Below are 23722 nucleotides of genomic sequence, written 5' to 3' on the forward strand. Positions count from 1 at the left end.
ATTTGAATCAAAACTTGAAAACTCTTTCACATGACTATTTGAATTCGGCTAGGAATAGTGGTTCAATTAGTGTGCGATACATACATGATTTTCAATCACTCTAATTTTGAGTGGTTCAATTAGTGTGCGACACATACATAATTTTCAATCACTCTAATTTTGAATAAGTGACATATAATTTGGATTAGAATAACTTTTGAAATTTATATTTTTTTTAAGATTTAACTGGACAGAACTAGCTTGAATACGTGACATATAAATAATTCGACCTAAGGACTACTTTTAAATCTTACTTGAATATAAAATCAGTTTTTGTGCATAATCTCTTAATTAATTAATTGATGCCAAATTAATGCTTGAGAAACTGAGGAGCCAAGAAATTAGAAATCAGATTTCAAGATAAATAAACAAGATTGATTTTCCTAAGAGCATAAACATCTCTAAAGCCCTTAACTTTGATCATCACTATTTTCTCTCAATTCATCATTCAAGATCACTGTCCGTGGCATCCAAGCATTCAATATTCTCAAAGCTCTCAGCAAGATACTCTCTTGTCCTCTTCGATCATCAATCAGGTTTTGTTAATCTAATTAAGAATTTAATCTATATTTTGATTGCTCAATCCTTTTATCCTTGTGGGAACGATATCCACTCATCGTGGTATTACTTGTGCGATACGATGCACTTGCCAATATCCGTGAGCTTCAATTTTCGCTCATCATAAACTCCTATAAAAATTTCGGCAGAACCTCCCCTAAAACATGAACTTTGCCACCCTTCAAGGGTCCATCCAAACCAGACATCTCTCAACTCTTATCAATTATTTCAATGCCAAACTATTTCTCAATATATATACAAATCAGATTTTCAATATAATTATTCTTGGTTTATTGTTTTTAATTGTCTTCAAGTCATTAAATTTTCATGCATTTAGGTCAGTAACCAAGTTGTTCAAGTCCTAATCTACCCACCGAAGAACTTCAAGCATTGTTACTAATTAATTTTATTATTAGAGTTATTATTCTCTTTTTAATATTTAATCAACTTCAATTCAATCATTCAAAACGAGCTTTAATATTCAAAATAAAATTAATTGAGTCTTTTAATAAAGATAATCAAGCTATAAAACATAAATCAACCCAGACGCATGTATTTACTAAACTTTTAAAGTATTCCAAATTTGTACCACCGCAAACAACTCCTACCTCAATCGTGACTCAATTATATAACAAACTCCCTTTCATTCTTATTTTGCAGCAGTGGCAGCAATTCTAATCGTTCCCGCAACAGCAACATTAATAAAAACGGGATACAATTACAATGGCTCAATCCTGAGACATTAATACCTCAAATACTTAACAAACTTATAACAGAACACTAACAGCGAGGGTTCTGGGTTAGAAAAAATTCCTATAATTAGAAAAGAACAGAGGAATAAAACGGCAGTTGTTTCGGTGACGACTTCCAGCGAGCTAAACAATGACAGAGGGCTATGACGGTGACACAACAACTCAATGATAGTGTACCAGCCCCTCCTTCTCGCATCCAGCAATGCCAACATCCACCATTATCACCTCCTCTCTTTTGGTCAGACCCAAACGCTGACGATGGCAGCTTCTGACGACAACGACGACTATTTCGGCGGCTCCAAGCGATGACGTGTGATGCGGTATTTTACAACCTACAACTAACCGGTAAGTGCACCAGGTCATACCAAGTAATACCTTACGTGAGTAAGGGTCGATCCCACGAGGATTGATGGATCAAGCAACAACGATTGATTGATTGGCTTACTTAGGCAAGCAGAAAATGGTTTTGAGATATTCAAAAGGTTTAAATTTGAACTCAGAATATAAAAAAGATAGACAAATAAATAAGTTGGGAATAAAATATGGAGAAAACTGTTAAGGCTTTAGAGTTATCTATTTTTTCGGATTGACTTTTCTTACTAACTAATTTAATTATGCAAGATTTAATTCATGGCAAACTATATATGACTAGACCCTAATTCCTTAGACCTTCCTAGTCTCCTCTAAAATTCATTAACTACCAATTCCTTGATCAATTAATTCCAATTAGAAGGTGAAGTTCAAATTCCAGTTTATATACCACAAAAATTCTAATTACCCAAAAATAAGAGGATTATATGTCACGTATCTTGTTAAATCCAAATAATTAAAATTTAGGAGAAATTATTTTCAAGCTGTTGTTCAGGTAAAGAGCTTTTCCAAGTTTTACAAAAACTCAAATAGAAAGAGGGTCATACTTCCGTTCCACCCAAATTCATAAAATAAAGAACGAAAATAATTATTGAAATATAAATCAAAATAAAAATTAAAATAGGAAAAGCAATAAAATCAATCCATACAAATAGACAAAGCTCCTAACCTTAACAATGAAGGATTAGTTGCTCATGGAATGCAGAATGTAAATTTGTATAGAATTGGAATAGAATTCCCTAATGTAATGTGTCTCATAGAAGAGAAGTCTCTCCTTTTTATAACTAATCCTAATTAATTTAAAATCTAATTTCTAAAATTAAAATAATATCTTTTCCTATTTTCAAATTCAAATTTGAATTTAAATTAGAATTAATTATAACAATCATCAAGTCTTCAGTTGATGGGTGGGGACTACTTGATTCTTTCACTCTGCAGCCTCTGATCTGTACTTTCTGGGCTGAAAATTGGATCAAAAGCAGCCCAAAAATCGCCCCCAGCGTTTTCTGCATTTTCTGCACGTGGCGTATGTCACGCATACGCGTCAATGGTCTTTTTCGCGAGTCACGCGGACGCGTCGCTGTAAATTTCTTCAAATCACACGTACGCGTCAATCACGCGCACGCGTCGCCATGGAAAGCTCCAAATCACGCGTACGCGTCAGTCACGCATACGCATCGCTCCTCGCTGCCATCTCCTTTGATTCTTGTGCTGCAGAAACTCCATCAAATTTTGCCGAAAGCTATCTAAAATAAATAAAATTGCAAAAGACTCAAAGTAGCATCCATATTGGCTAAAAGATAATTAATTCTTTATTAAACTCAACAAATTAGATGCAAATTCACTAGGAAAAGATAGAAAAGATGCTCACGCATCAACGTGCACGGCGATGATGGCCTCGTCCTTTGCGTTCCTCTCACTCTCTCTGCGACAGCAACATAGTGGAGACGGTTTTGGAGCAAAAACGACTATGCTCTCTCTCTCTCTCTCTCTCTCTGTCTCTCTCTGTGTGCGACAGCGACACAGTGGAGACGGTTCTGGAGCAAAAACGACTATGCCGTCTTCTTCCTCTCCTCTTCTCTTCTCTTCTCTTCTTCTTCTTCCCTGTGTGTGTGTGTGTTTCATTAGTGAGGAGGATGAAAAAAGGGGATGCGGCAACTGCACGAGGAAGTGAGGTGAGTGTGTTGTGTTAGGGTTTGGTTTGGAAAAATTAGGATTTTTTGAATTGGTAAAAAGAGTAGTGTAGAGTAGTATTTGAAATCCAAATATAATTCAATATAATTACTTTTGAGAATAATATTTATTTATCAACTTATAAATTATTTTTAAATAAGTACTCTAAATAGTATTCTTAAAGATAATATAATTAATTTTCGTTTAGCTCAAAAAAATCAAAATATTAAACCCCAAATCTCAATTATTCAAATTAATTTAACAAATTTTTATTATTTTTTAATTATTAAAACTTTAAATTTTAAATAAGAAAATATTCAATTATTATAAAAATAATATAAATTCTAATTAATTTTAAATTCAAAGTCTCATCAATTTGATTTAGTTACTTTTGGTAAAAATAACTTTTTAAAAATAAAACCATAAATAAACATAATAAATTACAAATAATTGATTATTAAGTTTCTAAAAATTTGAAGTTTTACAGCTTGGGGTTCTTTATTAAGTTTTGAAATCTTAATCTTCATTACTTCATTTTTGGTTCATCTTTATAAATAGGGTTTGTTATTTGTGTTTCATTCAATAAAAGAAATAAAAAAAAAAGTTAAAATTTTATTGCTAAAAGAGTTAGAAAGTTAGTCTTTTGAAAAAAACAATAAAAAAGCATGATCTTTCTATGATGAAGATTTTATATATTAAGTACTATATGTTAAGAAATTTATAATAAAAAATCATATTATGTTTGATAATTTTTTAGGACTAATGACTTTTGATTTTAGATATTGAAAATAATATATTATATTAATGGTTTGCGATGTTTTGTTATTGTTAAATTTTAAACAAAAAATTATGGGTTTAATGCGCTCAAAACTTCGATTTCAATGGCCATTTTAAACAAATAAAAATATTATTTTAATCCAATAAAAATAGCAGTTTCAATTGTCATTTTAAATGAAAAAAAATTATTTTAAGTTAATAAAAATGACAGTTAAAATTACTATTTTAAACTATCAAAAAATGCCATTTTTCAATAAAAATAACGATTTTTAACTATGGTTTTAAACATATAAAATACCACTTTATTATGAAAAAATGGCGATTTATAACCACACTATTTTATAAAATAACATGTCACTTTAACTTGATAATAACGGTGGATCATAACCATCGTTTCAATTACTTAAAAAATCGGTGGATATAATTACTTGATAATAACGGTGGATCATGACAATTACTTAAAAACTATAAATTTGAATAACGGTGGATCATAACCGCTAGTTTCAAGATAACGACAATTTTAATCGCTATTTTAGACGTTTAAAAAATTGTCATTTTAACTATAAATTTTATGATGGAAAAACTGCCATAATTTCTAAAATGATATTTTTAATTAGAGTGTTTTTTTAAAATACTATTTTTGGATATAATGACAGTTTAAATGCCATAATAATTCTAAAAAATTTCCGTAATAATCAATTTTTTTGGTAGTGTATGAAGGGATGGTTTCGATTCCTTAGTGCCATTTTTTCGGTAATTATATATTATTCCTGTTGGTTGTGGTATAATTTGTAATATATTTTCTATATGTCGTAACAATGATTCAGGGAGTGAAAATTTGATAGTGGGTGGTTTAACAATATTCGATTAGATAAATTCTGACACGTATCATTAAAATTAAGTAGGTCTAATTCAATTTTTAAAATTAATTCAAATAGTGAAAATTGTCTTGCGTTTAGAGACTTTATTCTTGATATACTTACGTGAGATTTTTATTAAGATTACTCGTAAATAATTTTTGCCCTTTTATACATTTAGAAGAGGCCCTATTGAAGGAAAAAAATATTGAAGAATTTATTAAATATAAGATTACGTTTAATTAACTAATATTGTACAAGTGAGAGTTGGTTCATGGTTGGCATGGCTCTTCTTTTTGGAAAGTTAAATAGCACGCAACCAAATCTCGTCCAAATCAACGTGGTATAGGAGTTGGGCATTCGAGATCTCTTATGCACACCTCTCCAAATTTTTACCTTAATAGTCAACCAATGTCAATTGATTACTACCCCTCTCTTTCTAGCATCATAATATATAATCGAATTATTAGGTAATAATATAATGTGTTCATTAATCTATCTTTTAATTTAATAAGAAGATAGTGCCATTTACTCTAAGGGGTATCTAAATAGAGAAATTCTCCGTATACAAGCATTTTTTTATACAAGTCTTTACAAGTTATTATATTAACGCGCCTAAACGTTACTGCACGTTCTTCTTCCTCTTCCTCTTCTTCTTCTTTTCTTTCATTTTTTGCTTTCTCTTTCTCCTTCTTCAATCATTACTGCACAATTTCACTGCACCGTCTTCTTCTTCTTGCTGCACATTCTTCTTCCTCTTCCTCCTCTTCTTCTTCTTCTTTTCTTTCGTTTTTTACCTTTTCTTTCTCCTTCTTCATTTACGTGCTTTTCTCTTTGTTTTCTTTTTTCGTTATTCTTGATTTCCATTATTTTTTGATATCAAGCTCTGAAATCATTTTTGAAGAAGAAGAAGCAGCAGAATATGAGGAGGAGAAAGAGAAAGAGTTCTGAATTATGCATAAGGTGTCCCTTTGGGTGTATTTCTGTAATCGTTTGGGTGTATTTCTGAAGTTTCATTATTTTCAAAACGATTTCAAAGCTTGATTTCAGAAACCATGAAAATCGAAAAAAAGAAGCAAGAATACCAGTAATAAATGAGTAAAACAACTAATGAAAAGGCAAAGAGAATAACGAAGAAATATCATTTGGGTGTATTTCTGTAATCGTTTGGGTGTATTTCTATAATCGTTTGGGTGTATTTCTGAAGTTCTATTATTTTCAAAACGATTTCAAAGTTTGATTTCATAAACCATGAAAATCGAAAAAAAAAAGAAGCAAGAATACCAATAATAAATGCAAGTAAAACAACTAATGAAAAGGCAAAGAGAATAACGAAGAAATATCGTTTGGGTGTATTTCTATAATCGTTTGGGTGTATTTTTGTAATCGTTTGGGTGTATTTCTGAAGTTCCATTATCTTCAAAACGATTTCAAAGCTTGATTTCAGAAACCATGAAAATCGAAAAAAAAAACGAAGCAAGAATACCAGTAATAAATGCAAGTAAAACAACTAATGAAAAGACAAAGAGAATAACGAAGAAATACATGGAGGAAGAGGAAGAGGAAGAGGAAGAGGAAGAGGAAGAGGAAGAGGAGTCGTTCATAATCCACGGTGAGTGAAGAAGAAGAGGAAGAGGAAGAGGAGTTGTTCATAATTCACGGTGAGTGTAGCGCTTTGGAAACTGAATAACGCATTAAAAGACCCTAATGTGTAGCAACTTGTAAAACTTGTAAGTCAAAAAAACTTGTATGTGTAGCAAGCCTCATCTAAATAAGTCTTCCTTTCTTATTTATAAAATATACACTCTCTTTTTAAAATAAATGATTATTTAGTCTTTAATTCATTTGACTAAATTACCTTTTAATAATATTAAGTTAAATATAATATATAGAGTTATTATTGAGGTAATAAATTTTTTTATTTATTTTAATGTTTTATCATTATTTATAAAATATATAAAATTTATTAAATTATTTTTTAACAAATTTATTCTAAGTGATCAAAATTGTAAGATAATTGGTATTTTAGTTTTTTAATTAAGATTTTGAATTCAACTATAATAAGGTATCAAACCAATAACAGTGTTACTAATGCTACTGGCATGACGAGATTAAAACAATATCATGAATCCACTTTTGTGCTTTAATCATTTTAAAAGCGCATGGATGCTGGGAACATTTAACTATATGTAATTTTTATACGAACTCCGCCGCTAGGGAGATAATGAGAAATCTTAATGGTGTGAATAATAAGCTGGATGTTCATTCTAATAAAAATAAAAAATAAAAATTATTACACAAATTATCCTAAATCCAAAAAATCGTTCAATTATTTTATAAAAATAACCATTCAAATCTTAAATTACAAACACTTTTTATCCCAATTTTCTCTTTATCCCCAACCAGCAGCCACCCTCACATTCATCACTAACCATCTTACTTCACCGGCATCTGAGACACCCTCACCGTCCATTGCCGTCGACCACAGTCTAGCCCGCTCTCTCGCGCGCATCTCTCTTCGTCGCAGGCAACCAACAGTGCGGATGAACGCCACCTATCCGTCGCACATCTCTGTGTAATTTACCGGCAGCAAACATCGAGGCAGGCCGTCGTCCTCCCCGTCACCGTCCCTGTTGCCCAACTCGCCTCTCGTTCCCACGCCGGTACGCAACCTGGGGGTCGCGTTCTGCCACCGCCATCTCTCGTGTTCCACACCGTCGTGCTCGTCGCTCCCATTACTGCTACACCACCCATCCCCAGCCGTCGTTGATATGCTACCGTTGCAGGTACGAGCAGAACCCATTACCCCCAAAATCCCCTAATCGGTAGAGCTCTCCACCGACATTGTTCCATCCAAAGGTTAGTTGATGACTTTGGTTTAACTCATAACTAGATGTTCATGCAATGGATTTAACCGAGTTACTTGATTGTTCTGCTTATGTACACCTTGGTTGGAATTTGAAAGTATTGTCTCGAAGTGAACAACTTGTTGCCGTTGCTGGTTGTATTGGTTTTTATTTTAGTGTGGAAAATCTTGTAGAATTTCGGTTTAGTTAGTACAGTCATTTTGGTATGCTGTTTGGACATTTGAATGCAATGTTACTTAAATTCGTTGACCATAGTCTATCTTTGTTTGAAATAAGATGGATGGTTACTCTATTAGGTATCTGGATGGTTGGGTTTGTTCTAGTGATTGCTGTTTGTTTTTACTATATAATTGATTTATTTGCATCAGGTACCATATGGATTATGCGTTTATTGAACACTTCAGCACATATTTACTCGAGCACATATTGCTGTTTGTTTTTTTTTTTAAATTGCTTAGATTGGTGATTGAAACCTTTTAAATATCTTAGGCTGGATACTCGTAATTTTTTCAAGACAAAAAGAAATGTAAGATTCTTCTCAGTTTTAATAGTGGATAACAAGTGCGGATGTTCAATTGACATGCAACGTGTACTAGTTGATTTCTTAATATTCCCTTGATTGAGTAGATGTAAATGAAATAGTGGTTGACAATGGTTTTGATGTTGCTACATGGTCGTCACTTTGGCCAGGGAATTTGTTATTGAGAAATGCTCGTGTCAATTTAGTTGAGATAATGAGAAATCTTAATAGTGTGAATAATAAGCTGGATGTTCATTCTAATAAAAATAAAAAATAAAAATTATTACACAAATTATCCTAAATCCAAAAAATCGTTCAATTTAGAGAAGGATTGATGCACCCGGATACACATACAGTTGCATCGGACGGTGATGATGATGATGACGAGCCCATTGCAAAGAGATTGCGCCGAAAATATGATTCGACGAGGATACCTCAACCACGTATGACAGATGGGGAGGCCAGAACGACGGATGAGACAAACGAAACAAAGAACCCAAAGGTGAGTAAAATGTGCCTTCTAAGAATTTGTTAGTTGCATCTTTGCAGTTTGGAACATGAGCACGGGTTTATATTATGATTAAACAAGTTACTCGTCATGCCGTTATTTAAAAAACCTAAATGATATGCTGTATTAGTCATTCTTGGGTTCTTTGTGTCATGTGAAAGCACTTCGAGGTGTTTGTGAACCACTTGTTTGATATTGTGGTTTCAGGAATCCAACAACTAGCCCATTGGCAATAGACTCCGCATCAAAACTCAGCAAAGGATGTCACCTCATCATCACAAGGCAGAATCGAAAACCGTCACAACCAACCTACTAGAAACTACTAATCAACCAACTAAGACAGTTGATCCTAAACCAAAAACATCGTCAACAACGTTGGTTGAGTATACATGGGTTGAGGAATATTCCACTGAATTTTTTTCAGGCAAGTGAATACTAAATAACTTTGTTTTTGGTAGTAGTATATTAGGTTTTTGTTATCACCTCCTAAACAATTTGTAAAGGTGGACCACCTCACGTAGTTTCTTTTTCAAATAGGAATCCTAACATCTTATCTCGGCGGGATCCGGGGAGCGAAAAGCTATGGCCAGATATAGAAAAGGGCTTTTACGGCTCGAGACCCATTAGCATAGTTCCAATCCAAACAATCATTCCAAAAGGTTCTTCCTACCGAACACCAAGTCCACAGTGCCCCTCTTTCTCACTTAGGATGACGCAGCTCTTTAAAACACCCACACCTCCTCCCAACCTATTCATCCGTTACTACAGGGACAAAAACTCACTGAGCGGGATGAGCAACAAATCAGAGGTTGGGCTGTGGACGCTTTTCTTGATAGCCAACAAACATTGGCGTTATATGAGGGTAGACCATACCTATTTATATCAAGGTAGGGTTTGTGCATGCTGAGACCAAGTGCTTAGCTCAATAATAGTGTACATGTCCTAAAATCATGTTACTCCACTTTGTTTGGTTCTCATGCGTTTTTGCCATTAATGCTTTACGAGCTGGTTATGCAGGTCGTACACTGGATGTGTTCCGCATTCAATGACTCATGGCTCAAATGATTCACCCATGACTTTTATTGCGTGTGTCTAGGGATTCTGGTAAGAAAACACCTATGTGAATCATTTCTGTACATTAAAACTTAGAATAATTAATAACTTGTCATTGTACATGAAATGGTATTGGTCCAAAAGAATCTGGTGAACTTTCAGGACAGACCAAATCCAGTATATGTTGGATTGGGTGAACACTTTGGTACCGATACAAGGTATTTTGACAAGCTGGTAGCTTCAAAGAGAAAATGGGTAGGTTTATTTGCTGTATGATAAGTTATTATCATCGTAGCACCAGAACAATGGATATGTGTTTTCTCTTTATAAATGCGCATAACATACCTAGTTATAATTGTTGGTTGTTGCAGTGGCTTTTCCCTGTATGTATCGTCCATCACTGGTGGGTGTATGCATTTGATGTCTCTGGAAAAAGATTGTTTGTACCGGATAGCATACACACTAAACCACCTGACACAGCACGGAGTAGGCTAGATACATATGTGGTACCACAACTTGTCATCACCCTTAAGCTCTATTTAATCCTTGTTATTGTATTGCATTTAAGTGTGTTGTTTGTGTTTTAGGTGAGGGTCATTGAAGACATAGCACATGTGGCTATCCCGACTTATAAGCCCACTCAAAAAGGGCTGCCTTGCCCATATGCCTCTGTTCCAAAATAACCAAATGGTTGAGTCTCCTCTAAAATTTCAATGTATTAATTGTTTAGTTATATTGATATGCATAATGGTTCTCCTAATACATTCTATTTTTTCGATTCACATAGTTTTGATTGTGGTGTGTATGCAATAAAAGTCATGGAGTACTAGACTGAAGGCGGAAAACTAAATGACTGGAATTATGTAAGCTTCCAAAATTATATATGTTGTTAAATTAATTTTTTAGACACAACTCAATCTCTATACCTACATGCGGTTATTTAAAATTGATATCCACATGCAGGACATTGCCAAGTTATATAGGTTGGAAATAATACTTGACATCATCTTATGTCATAAAAATTCATCCATCAGAGATGCCTTGCATGCCCTTGACAACCGTGCTCGACTTCCTGTGCGCCGCAACCAAGTAAGGAACAAACGTAAGGAGGTTAGGACACCATTCACAACACCTGATATAAAGAGCATTATTCGGCGAGATGGAGGAAAGCCGAAGAAAAAGATCACCAGAAGAAGCTAAACATGGGAAGAAAAACGTTGCATATTACTTCCTTGTTTACATAGGGTGAGGATATCCTCACATTCTATGCTATATTTTGTTGGGACTAGAATTTTTCCTTTTCTAACACAAAGTGACTATTTTTTTTTTTGGATTCTTATGCTATTAACGGGTGGTTGTACTTTGAACCTTGACGAACTTTGTTGTTTATTTCAACGACAACGCATGTACTGTAGATCTATGTTCTGTCTTTTGCACCTTGGTTTGAGATAATTTTGTGCAAACATGCTTAGCACCTACTGCGTTTTGAAGTATTTTTATTTACAATGAATAATCACGCTGAGGTTCCTAGGTATTATTTTTAGATGTTTCTACTTATGTTAGTCATGTATTGTTTGCAGGTGACTGAAAACAGGGGTTGGTAGGTGTCACTTCACAGATGTGTTTTCCGGGAGAAGTGTCTTTTGCCGATGTGTCTTTTGATTTTTGTTTTACTAAAGATGTGTCTTCCGAGGGAAGTGTTTTGCTGCTGTGACTTCTTCAAAGGTGTGTATATATGGATGTATGTTCCACTGGAGGTGTCATCCTGCCTTGACTTCTTTGGACGTGTCTATAGATGGATGTGTCTTTTGAGGAAGGTGTCTTATGCTGTGACTTCTTTGGAGATGTCTATAGATGGATGTGTCTTCCACTAGAGGTGTCTTCTAGCTGTGACTTTTTTGGGCGTGTCTATAGATGGATGTGTCTTCTGAGAGAAGTGTCTTCTGCTGTGACTTCTTTGGAGGTGTCTATAGATGAATGTTTCTTCTACTAGAAGTGTCTTTTAGTTGTGACTTTTTTAGAGGTTTCTATAGATGGATGTGTCTTCTACTAAAGATGTCTTTTGCGAATGTGTCTTTCGTGCGTGCATGTATTCCCGGGTGTGTCTTCCAAGGGTCGCGTTTAAATTTTTTCACGTCTTCTTCGGACTTTTCTAAGTATGGATGTGTCTTATGCATTTTGATAGATTTTTAGGTTATCTTACATGGAAGGTTTCAAATAAAGACTTGATTGATTCATTATGATTTCTAAGTCATACCTCTTTAGACGTGGACAACACAATAAGACATGTGAGGTGCACAAAATGAAATGCAGCGTAAGTTAAATAAATTTATTGGCTTTTGATATCCAAATTAATAGCACATAACATTCATGATTTTTTTGTGAAGCAAATTCAAACTTCACAAACTTGTAAGGGTTTGAGAATATTAGTGGATACAAAAACTCAATACATAATGATTTCTCCTCAGCTTAACAATGTTAATTAAATAAAAAACCTGAATATTTTCTTAAAGATAAGTGGAAAAAATTTACTAATAAAGAAAGGGATATCTCCGTACAAATCTATAATAAAAAATCTTCTAAGAATGCCGAAATGAGTTTAACAAAGACAAGAACCTGCCATGTTCCTATGATTCATTCACTCTCCCCCGTAGAACCCCCCGCTATATTTGGACTGATTGCTTCATTAATTTCCTAAAAAGAACAAACATGCATAAACAAAAAGTGAATATCAGTTTCAACTTTATCCATCTAGTTATGCTAACAAGTGGTTCAAAACTAACGAAATGTTAAATATATAGCGGTGGTGGATTCTTCTTCTTTCTTCGCATAAATTTTTTAATGGAGGTGTCCAGTTCAGATCCAAGCCTCTTTAATCTTGGCCGACCCGTTGTTGAAACCTTTGAAGGACATTGAATGTCAGATGCACCAAGAGTTGGGTCACGCTGTGTCACCATGCTGTTTTGTGTAGTTGGAACACGTTTGGAGCCTAGGTTTGCACGATAATCAAATAGCTTTGTCCGTAACTCATCAAGACCCGAGTGTAACATGGCCGCTTCTTTGCATGTCACAAAATCCTGGGCAACATTAAAAAAGTGTGAGCACAGTCCTCTAAATAAGTTGTGGCTTTCGCCTGATAGCTTCTCGTCGTGGCTGCTCTTGATGAAAGTGTGTTTTTGCTGTACATTCTTGCTCTATCGAGGTATAACATAGCAAGATGGTACTCTATCTACTCCGTAATAAAAGAACACAACAAGACAGTGACAACACATAATACCTCTTGATTCAAACATGTTGCATTCGCACTTAACCTTGTGTGTCGCTGGGTGAAACTCGACACTATACGTCCAGGACCTAGGCTCCCCATATAGTAGGTATTGCTCGTTCACGGTCACACGAAACAAATCACCCTCTTGAGTCACACCACGTACTAAACAATCCATTCTTTTCCTAAATTCCTGTTGTACTTCCCTAAACTTATAGGTTGTGTACTCATGTTGAAATTGTCTTTCAATTGTAGAGCTCGATGAACAGGGGAAAACTCCTTTAAAGTCTGCACAATCATCCTCCAATTCCTTCTGCTCCTTGTTCCCAAGCACATTGTCATACTCATGAACGACCTGAACCAGTCCACTCTTGCAATTCAAGTAACCACCGAAAAAGGCATACATACTCTCGCTCCGTTGAGTACTTCTCATACCAGCCCAAAATTCACCTTGAAAATAGATTGGAACCCATATTCGACAATCGTCATAAAGGTCTACAAAACCAATAGAAAAAAAGCAATAATTACCATCATGAACAATTAGCTACATCACAATACACAACTACAGACTTATTGAACTAAGTATTTTTAACACAGGGCTTAAATAACAAACCTACTATAAAAGAAGAATATAAGATCACAACACAAAATGATTGCAGACCAATCCTTCTCGAAAGATTCCATAGACCTGGCATTCCAAACAGTGCCATGCATTCTAGCTTCTATTTCTCTGTACCAAGCATATCCTCCGAACTTATGCGGTATCTTCTTCAGTATGTGCCATATGCACCATCGGTGGCGAATATCTGGAAGGACATTCCTAATTGCAACAAACATGGACTTGCACTGGTCCATGATGATGGCCTGTGGGGGAATTTCCATGCACGTCAACCATTGTTTAAAGACCCCCTCAAAGCTACGAATTTCCTCATTTACCAGCAAAGCACATCCGAGTAGAGTGGACTTGCCATGATGATTGACACCAACAAAAGATGCAAATAGAAGTCTGTGCCTGTAATAAACCTAGCCAAAATTAACAAATCATGCCAATGTGAAATCTTTAACCCTTTCAATAGAGGCAGAACACACAAACATACATGTTTCTACTGTATGTTATATCAAACGATACCACGTCACCATAATATTCATAGGACGTCCTGCATCTTGCATCTACCCAGAACGCACTCTTAAACTTGTTAGCTTCATCCATATCAACTGCATAAAAGAAATTTGGGTTGATATCTTTCATTCGCATGAAATAGCTAATCATTTCCTTCACATCTGCGTTTTCATCAGCACAGCGCAGATTGCTCGTAATGTAGTTCCTCATATCCTTTTCTGAGTAACCCAAATTCGACGAACCACTAAACTCATTCTCCAATGCGAGATAAGTCTTGTTGGGCCATATGCCAGCCTCATCGTTGTTCTAAATCTCACACTTGGCATGCATGGTCAGTTCCCTGTACTCAGTGTAATGCACAACCTGCTTGGCAGAACACGGGTGGGTGTGCTTCAATTCTAATTTGGACACCATCCAATTATCCTTCTGCCTATCAAGCATCGTGTACATCTTTGCTTTGCATCCGACTATTGTTATTCTCTTTACCCGAGTTGCTGCCTTCACCCGAAACTCCCGATAACCTTCACGACTACAGTGTATCGATTGGTTAATGGGTATCTTTGATTCCTTCCTGGTCTTGTCAAAGTTGGTATTCCTAATCCTAGTCACGAAGCCAACTTTCTTTGCATAATTAGAATAGAACTCTTATGCCCGCTGCAAGAAAACAAATCTCAATCCTACGTACGAGATTTTCTCTATTGAAATTCCAGTGTGATCGAGTAACTGCAAATCCATTAAAAAAAATCATTCAACACAAAAAGTACTCAACTAATTAATTTTCAATACCTCACTAATTTATTCAGCAAAATAAAAAATATTTCACACCTCATGATTCACTGCCATTGCATCATCCTCTAATTGAATAACGTTTACAAATTCTTTCCCCTGAAATCGATAAACGATGACATATCAACAAAAGACATAACCATCCACCATTTGACACTCGTAAAAATTCTTCTAACAACCACTTATCCATTGATAACACCAACTAATAAATAATCAAAACTAAACTAATATAAAACAACTCCATCCATTTTCATATCTATAGAACAAACATTAATCAAAGTTGCAAACATCAATTAAATATGGTGACCAAACAGAATAATAAACCACATGAAATGTAGAAAATGTAGCACCATTCTAGCATAGTTGAAAGAAAGATTATGCACACGATTTCTAATTAAACAAATGAAATTACAATCCTTCCAAAAAAGCTTATCGCTGTTAATAACTCAACAACAAAATAAAAAACAAGTTACAAATAAATATAACCAAATATATTACTACCACACAAATTACCTTGTCCACATGTTGTGTGTCATCTTCACTAAGTGACAGAACATTAACGTCGGTGAAATTATAATGATCACTCACATCATATGCAGTGTCGTATGATACTTCTTCACAAATTGATTGGTCCATCGATATTATGTGGTCCTCTTGCATTCAATGAAAAAACATATACCTTACCGAAGATGGTTGAGGAGAATAGGGTTACATGACACCTTCAAACACTCACGTCGCAGTTCTCTTCCACGGGAATGGTGGTTGGTCCACTCGACTTCAACGGAGACACATATACCTTACCGGAGATGATTAAGGAGAAGAGGGTTGCGTGACACCTTGAAACACTCACGTCACACTTCTCTTCAACGGGCCTGGTGGTGCAACAAAATGGGATTCGGGTGAAGGCACAGTCACCGTAGAAGGGTAATAGTAGCGTCCCAGTAACTTGAAAAGTTCGACGAAGGAGAAGTAGGATCCGAGTGAAGGCGTAGTCACCGTTGAAGAGTAATGGTGACGTTTCAATGACTTGAAAAGTTCCACAAAGGAGAAGTGAACTCCAGGTGAAGACGTAGTCAACGTCGATCGAACAAATGACAGCGTCCCGGTGAATTAAAAAGCTCCACGAAGGAGACGCTTCTGGCAAGAAGAATGAGGATTAAGATTGCGTGACGGGAGGCCCTGTAGTATTCGTAATTGGCGTGAAAGCCTCATACTACGTTAGTACGTTATTACTCCTTGTTTTTTCAAATTGCATTGTAATGGACTCACTTAATTCTTAATTGACATAATAAATTATATTTAATTAATTTTAATTAGTGTTGATAATAATTGACACATACCGCTCTTTGGCACCTTATACCTTTCCTTATTATAATTGAAATTTTCTTTTTTAGCGAACATACCTGACAACAATCAAGGCCCCCTTGACGAGCAGTATCTTGTTGGTTATCTTTCTTATAACTTGCTACAAAATGGTATGATACATATATTCCTTAAATAAAAAAGAAAGTTGTGAATTTCATTTCGGGCATTACATGATTGCAAAGTATATATGATATGAATAATTGCTTTCACAGCTTATCCTATAACAATCCTTTAAAAGAAGGTTTATGCCGTAGTGATTAATCCTACGTGGCATCCTCACGATTTTTTTCAAATTTTTAATGTATGATCTTTATTACAATAACACCCCATATCAAACCATCCTCATTCCACATTTTCACTACTCCTCTGAACATTGTGCCTGAGTTTTCTATCCCCTTTTTCTCCGTTTGCTTTACATGTACACAACTTGATATTTCAAATTTCAAATTTTGAATTCAAAATCAAAATTAAAAAGGAAATTCTCTCCATTCTTTGTTTTCAGTTTTATTTCTTCCTCCTCTTCTTCGGTTCTTCTCCTTCACCTTCTTCACCTTCAGTTCCTCTTCCCTTTTTCCTCCTCTGTTCACTGATTCTGTTTTTGTATAATCTTCTTAATTTAAGTTGGAGGTGGAGATTAGACGTCATGTACGCACCAAGGCAGAGTTACGGCGGTGGATGAGGTTGCGACCGCTATGGTGGTGGATCATAATATGGTGGTGGTGTTGTAGTGGGTGCAGTGGAGTTTGTGGTGGTCATCGAGGATGTGGTGATGGATACGAAGGAGGCAGCGGCGGAAGAGAGTAAATCGATGGAAAGTACTAAGTCGCGCGGCCACATAGAACACATGCAGTGACACTATGAAAGAGAGCACAACAGGTTATTTTCCCTATTCATCTTCATTTTCAAATTTCAAGACTTCCTGATGTCTGTCCTTTTACAGTTTTTTCAAATTTTAATTCCAACTAAATCTGCATGTAATTGAAATTCAAATTTGAATTTTAAATATGCACAACCTTATCAAGCATTAAATCCATCTCTAAGATAATCAACTTTCGATTTTCTTCTTACCATAACCCTCTTTCTTTCTCTATCTTCTCTCATGTCTTTCTCTCCTAGATCTATATATATCTCTGCATCACTTTTTTTTCTTATATTTTTGTTCTCTTTGTCAAGCGGAGAGTTCTTGATGGTATTATGGCACGGTGTTTGTTACAGGGAAGTAGAGGAATGAAGTAGAGACACGACATGGAGGAGCGAGAGATGCATACTGGCGTCAACAACAATGGGCATGCAATTTGATGCGGCTGAGATGATTCGGATGGCGATAACACGGCACGGAAGAGAAGTCAGTTGCAGCACCGGAAGCGACCAGCAACGGTCTTGGTGCGATGATTCTGTATGCTTTGCTTATGTAAGTAGTCGTTGTCTTCTTCAAATGAAAGTATATATAAGATTTCTAATTTTATCCCTACTCATACTCCTCTTTGTTTTTTTAATATTATTTTTTATATAAACTGTACCTTCTATGATGAAGTTAAGTGTGTTCCTTATTATTTGATCTGATGTATATGTTCTAATTTCGGTAAGATTTGAAATGTTACTGATGTTGTGCAGACGCGTCTTTGTCTGGTGTGGAGCTGTTGATGCAGAAAATCCAGAACCTCATTGTTGTTGCCGGGATTCTATTTGTATTTTGCTTAAATTTCATTAACCTCTTTCCCTCTTATATTCAATTTACATCCAATATAGAAAACCAAATCAGATTTCAAAGTAATGCAGCATGAAGTATTCATTTTTCCTTTAGTTTTTGATGTCTTGGCTTTTGTATTTTCAGAGTAATTTAGGAACTAAGGCAAAAGAAGGTCCTGCTGTGTAGCTACCGTGGAAGGTTTGCATCCACCCACTCTATTGTGTTTTTATTAGTTATTTTTTTGTTCAATTGCTTAAATTTGTTTTTTGCTTTTGCTTATTATTATACTTCTACTTATTATTACCTTATCTATCCTCCTTCCTCTCAAGTTTGGCTATGTTCTTCACTTTTCAGGGTGGTAGTTTCAATTCTCAATTTTTGGGTCTTTTCCCTTCTAAAACTGAGTTAATTTCTTAGAGGAAATTCTCCTTTGTCGCTGTATCTTAGATATTATACGTATATATCTTTTCATTCATAATTAAAGCTTATTCGTGAAAATAGTATTATCCTATGGACTACAATTTTTATATTATGCATTTGAACAAGATTTTGAAGTGAAACAAGTCCAAGTTATGTTGTACATATGGCAACGACACACTCCATTTTAATCATCAAGTATTAATTATAGACATACTATGCTTAGATTCACCGTCTTTAGAAAATTTGTTGATGAACTAAATTTCCATTTTTGACATGGTCGAGATTGAACCACTTATTGTTGCCCTGCAACTTTGAAGTCTAGAAAATAAATGGTGATACCAATTACTTTTGATATGATTGGTTAATGCCTTTCTTTTAAGTCTTAACTTTGGATGGTTTGTTCATCATAAATTCATAGTCTTTTCTTGAACTCTATTTTTTTGGCTGTCCTTAATGTTTATGAGTCTTTTTTGACTATGTTTATGAGTTTGTTTAACTTATAAACTTAATTCTTTTTGAAGAAAAATCCACGTTCATCTCTTTTTTTCTTTTTATTTTTTTACATAATTAAAATAGTGTCTAGAAAATATTCTTGGTGCTTTTAGTTTTTCTCTCTTATCACAGTGAACGATTTACTTCGTGTATAACTTTCAAGTAAGTATTTGCCTTGATTACTATTTTGATATCTATACAGTATATCCAAAGTCATATAAGCCTTCGACTTTTTTTTGTCTTCTCCGGTGGTTAGCTAGACATGGAAACTACTTACCACAGTTGTGAAAAATAATTTGTTTATTGGTTGGAGTTGTAGCAATAACTTTCGGTTAAGATTTAAGACATACCATAACAAGTTATCTTTTGGCAATGTCATATAATACAACTTAAAATAGTTCAACAGAATAATTGATTATATGTTGAATCTGTTTTTGATCAATTTTTGGCACATGTAGGTTATCAAGTTTCTAGCTTCCCTTCTATTGCTTTTTCTATTTTTTTCCCAAATTCATTTGACCCTTTATATGATATTAATAATTTCATTAGTTGATTATAGAAAGACAAAAGGTCAAACTTGATGGTTTTGAATTCCAATCTCTTTGAGGAATGGCCTAATTTTATTGCTTCTCAATTTTAGTATTTGTTTGAAGAATTTTTTTACGCATCGAGGTGTTGGAGTTAAATTTTGATTTATTTCCTAATAGTGATGTAAATGTTAGTATCACCACTATCTTGAACATATTATATATAAGGTATTTTCATAATTGCTATTCAGTAATTTTTCTTTTTCATATTCCTATTGTTCATTATTTTCTTCTGATTTTAAATTTAGTGTTAATTCTGGTCCACAATGTCAACTCTTTGGATAAGATGCCTCTTGGTCTCTGATTTTTAATGTAGGCTGTCTTTAGATTGACACAACTAGATAGAGTAGCGGAGTATTTATCACGTCATATTAGGGAGCATCATGAATAATGAGCAAGTTTAATTCAATGATTAGTTCTCATCAACTATGGCTCTTTTCATATTTATGTGTGATGGTTCTTTGGAAGAATCTAAATTTTATTGTTGATTAGGTTTATATCGATTCTTGATTTTTTTTTTTGAGAAAAAAGTATTACATAATTGTTTTTTTTTTCTTTGGATATCATTACTCTGTTCATGATTTTTGGAATGGGGTACTTTTGTTGTCTATTGTGTGCCACAAGCTTTAATGCTATTTGTTGTTATGGTAAATACAAAAAATTAAGCTTTGTGGCTAGAGAGTAGTAATAATTATATGAATTTTGTTGTTATTTTTCATGATTAATTTTATATCTCATTCTTAGATGTGTTTCTAGGTTGGTTGATATGGATTCTATAGCATATCCATACCAACATCGCTCACTTTTAACCTTACAACTTCATCTAATACTTTTAGAAGGACCCTTAAGGTGATGGGAGTTCTGCCGTGCACATTTATTGCAAAGAATTGAATAACCTCATGTTGGAGGTTTTGAAAAGAGGGCCGAGAATGAAGGAAAATGGAGTGTTGGTATCTGACAAGACCATGTAGAGGAAGCTGCAAAAGTTTTGGAGCCACTGAGGGCACCCAACTCTTATACTAAGATAATTTTCAGCAGTAGGAGTTTTGGCTTGAAGCTGCTCGCATTGTTGAATTCCATTCAAATGTCAATTAAGGATTAATTGAAGGAAGTAGACCTGTCAGATTTTATTGCTGGTAAGCTGGACATAAGCTCTTGAAGTGATGATTATATTCCCTTTTGTACTAGAAGATAATGTTTGAAGTTATCTTAGCCTGTTTTTCATGATCTAACCAAAGATAGAGTGGTAACTTATAATATGCGGTCAAACTTTTTTAAGTAGTTCTATTATTTTAAATGTTTTACCTGCTTAATTTTGCACTTTTTTTACATATTTAATTTTGCACCTTTATTTTGATATTGATAAAGTATAAATAGATGTGATTGGTCCTCTAATAATTACTAACTTAATCATTTTAACTTAAAACACTTCAATAATGGCCCTAAAATGGGCCTTTAAATTCTTCTAATCAGTTAAAAGGGCATTTGGAAGTTGGAACCACCTAACAGGAACAATGCATACCAAGTTCTTATGGAATCTCCTTCTCATCGAGTTTTTAACTTCATAGTTCACATTTTTTTATGGAGATATTGATGACTTAGTGTAACTATCAGTTTATGACTTAGTGTAACTATCAGTTTTTGAATCGCTTAAAAAATTAAGAAACCCTTTCTCTCATGTTATCTTTTGTTTACTACTACTAATAATAATTAATATTAAATAAGTATTTTTCTAACATTTTTTTTTTAGTATTTCTCAAGGTATGATTAATGAGAAATTTATACATTTTTATTAATTAGAATAGTTTGAAAATATTGGTCTTTTTGGTAAACAATTTTCACATAAAGCCTTGCTTTTTGTTGAAGTTCCTCGACTTAATAGCAACAATATTGTTTCATTAAAACCACCATAAGAGTTTGACGACATTTGTTTATAAGGTAATATCAAGTTTGACAATGGTTAGAAAGAGTTCTGCAAAGCATACAATGATACAAGTTGGAACAATTATTTGTTACATTATCAAGGGTCAAATAAAAAAAGAGGTATTATAATTCTTAATCAAATAAAAAGAGGCATTATAATGCTTATTCAAAACAATAGTTTGATGCCCAACAGCAGTATTATAAAGTTTAAATGTAGTATTTAACAGAGGTCTTTAATAATATTGCATGATGTGATACTTAGCTTTATTTATTTTTGTTCACATATAACGACAATACACGATATATTTTGTCATTTTTTCATAATTATATAAGCATGTTTCTTTGAAGTAATGAAGATAGATAGTTAAATTCTTTTCTTTATGGAGTACAGTAGTTGGTTAACGTATTTTTATTTAAATCACAAACTCAAATTTCATTCTCATCTTTCTTCTCTCGATACTTTTTCAATCTTTTATAATATTTTTGGTATCTTGCGACTCTTTTGAATAAAAGTTATGTACATATATGTGAAATTACTTTTCACTTTGTTCGTGCCTTTTAGTAAGTGCTTTGAATCCAAATATCATGATTTTAGACCTTTTTTCAATAAAAAAATAATAACTGATAATAGGAAGTTAATCTTCTTAAGAACATACCCTATTAGCTTTGATGTGTGAGAATATTTGCTCTTCGTTTTTGAAGAAAAAAAATTGATGAAAATTCATTTCATGTTTATATGTCCAAGTAGTCATATAAAGACTAAGGAAGGATAATCATTTTCATCTTATAGCAATTTTGTTTGATTGAATATGATTGTTTATTTTTCATCATTTTTTATTTGGAACTGTTTTTCAGCATTTGAGTTTTTGGTATCGAAACTTTTAAAAGTATTTTTTTGTCTTAAAAAGGAGAAAAATTAAAGAAGAACAATGAATTTAGTACATAAGAGTTTTGAAACAAATGTAAAAATTAAAAAATAATGAAAATTATGGGATTATTTTGTATAGTTTTCATTATTTGAAAAAAAAATTAACTTTATTATTGTAATGCAAATTGAAAACCTCTCCGTGGTAATAGTATCCTATGCTGTCGACTGTTTAATAAGGTATCATGTGCGGGGTATATGTAAAACGAGCTTAACAATTATGTGCTTATTAAATAAGTCATATTTATATAGGCTATTAGATTTTATTAGATAAAAATTAAAGGTTAATATAAAAGAAGAGCATTGATGGACTCTAATAAATATAGAATATCCTATTACATAAATAAATGTTTTAAATAGCAATACTTTAATACACAATACTTTAAATAATAACAAAATCTTTTATTTTTAAATAATTAAATATAAAATATATAAATATAAAATATATGAGTATTTTTTATTTAATAAAATTAATTATTATACAAAACTTTTTTATAATATTAAAATAATATTTTAAACAGTAACATAAAACTATAAATTCATTAAAATTTATTTTATATTACTTGATGAATAATTAGATTATTATATTTAAAATTTATTAGCTAAATATTTTTGTTAAATATATTATTGTATAATGTAATTTTTTTTATCAAAATATATCTTATTTAAAAATTATATATAATACATAAAAATATTAACTTTTTTTGTTTTTCCAATGTTTTTTTAAAAAATTGGATAAATAATATTTTTTTAAATACATGCCTACCAATTATATATTCACTTATATTAGTAAAACTTAAACTAATGAAACTTACGTAATTAAAAATATCAAAAAATGTATGCAAATTAAGCTATTGCAAAAATGTAATCACACACTCATTAAACAATTGAAAGAAATAAGTATAACCATATATGAGTTTGTCTAAAAAAATTGAAAAAACAAAGAAAGTTAATATTTTTATGTATTATATATATAATTTTTTAAAGAAATTATATTTTTACAAATATTTTCTTAAAAAATTATATGATATAATAATATAATTAACAAAAGCAGGTGTTAATAAATTTTAAATATAATAATCTAATTATTTGTCAAGTAATATAAAATAAATTTAATTATTATATATTTTTATATTATAGTTTAAAATATCATTTTAATATTGTAAAAAAAAATT

The 23722-nt window shown here is 33.0% G+C and overlaps 1 protein-coding gene and 1 long non-coding RNA gene across 4 annotated transcripts; one reads left to right on the forward strand and one right to left on the reverse strand.

The window, feature by feature from the left end:
- Positions 1-12608: 12608 nt before the first annotated feature.
- LOC107490897 (protein FAR1-RELATED SEQUENCE 5) lies at positions 12609-15781 on the reverse strand. Its single transcript, XM_016111703.1, has 9 exons — positions 15659-15781; positions 15185-15244; positions 15045-15082; positions 14723-14960; positions 14337-14665; positions 13857-14251; positions 13286-13734; positions 12875-13051; positions 12609-12668 (listed from the first exon to the last, which is right to left on the reverse strand). The coding sequence occupies exons 1-9, from the start codon at positions 15779-15781 to the stop codon at positions 12609-12611; spliced, it is 1869 nt and encodes a 622-aa protein (XP_015967189.1).
- Positions 15782-17066: 1285 nt separating this feature from the next.
- On the forward strand, positions 17067-20993 carry LOC107491239 (uncharacterized). Of its 3 annotated transcripts, none has more exons than XR_008009635.1 (4): positions 17067-17386; positions 17726-17921; positions 18125-18398; positions 20444-20993. It is a non-coding gene; the product is annotated as an uncharacterized LOC107491239 (long non-coding RNA). The 3 variants fall into 3 exon arrangements; XR_002376238.2 differs by having other exon boundaries at positions 20456-20993; XR_001592601.3 differs by having other exon boundaries at positions 20536-20993.
- The last annotated feature ends 2729 nt before the right edge of the window (positions 20994-23722 follow it).

This window comes from Arachis duranensis, chromosome 5 (assembly GCF_000817695.3).
Source record: "Arachis duranensis cultivar V14167 chromosome 5, aradu.V14167.gnm2.J7QH, whole genome shotgun sequence".
NCBI classification, from domain to species: domain Eukaryota; kingdom Viridiplantae; phylum Streptophyta; class Magnoliopsida; order Fabales; family Fabaceae; genus Arachis; species Arachis duranensis.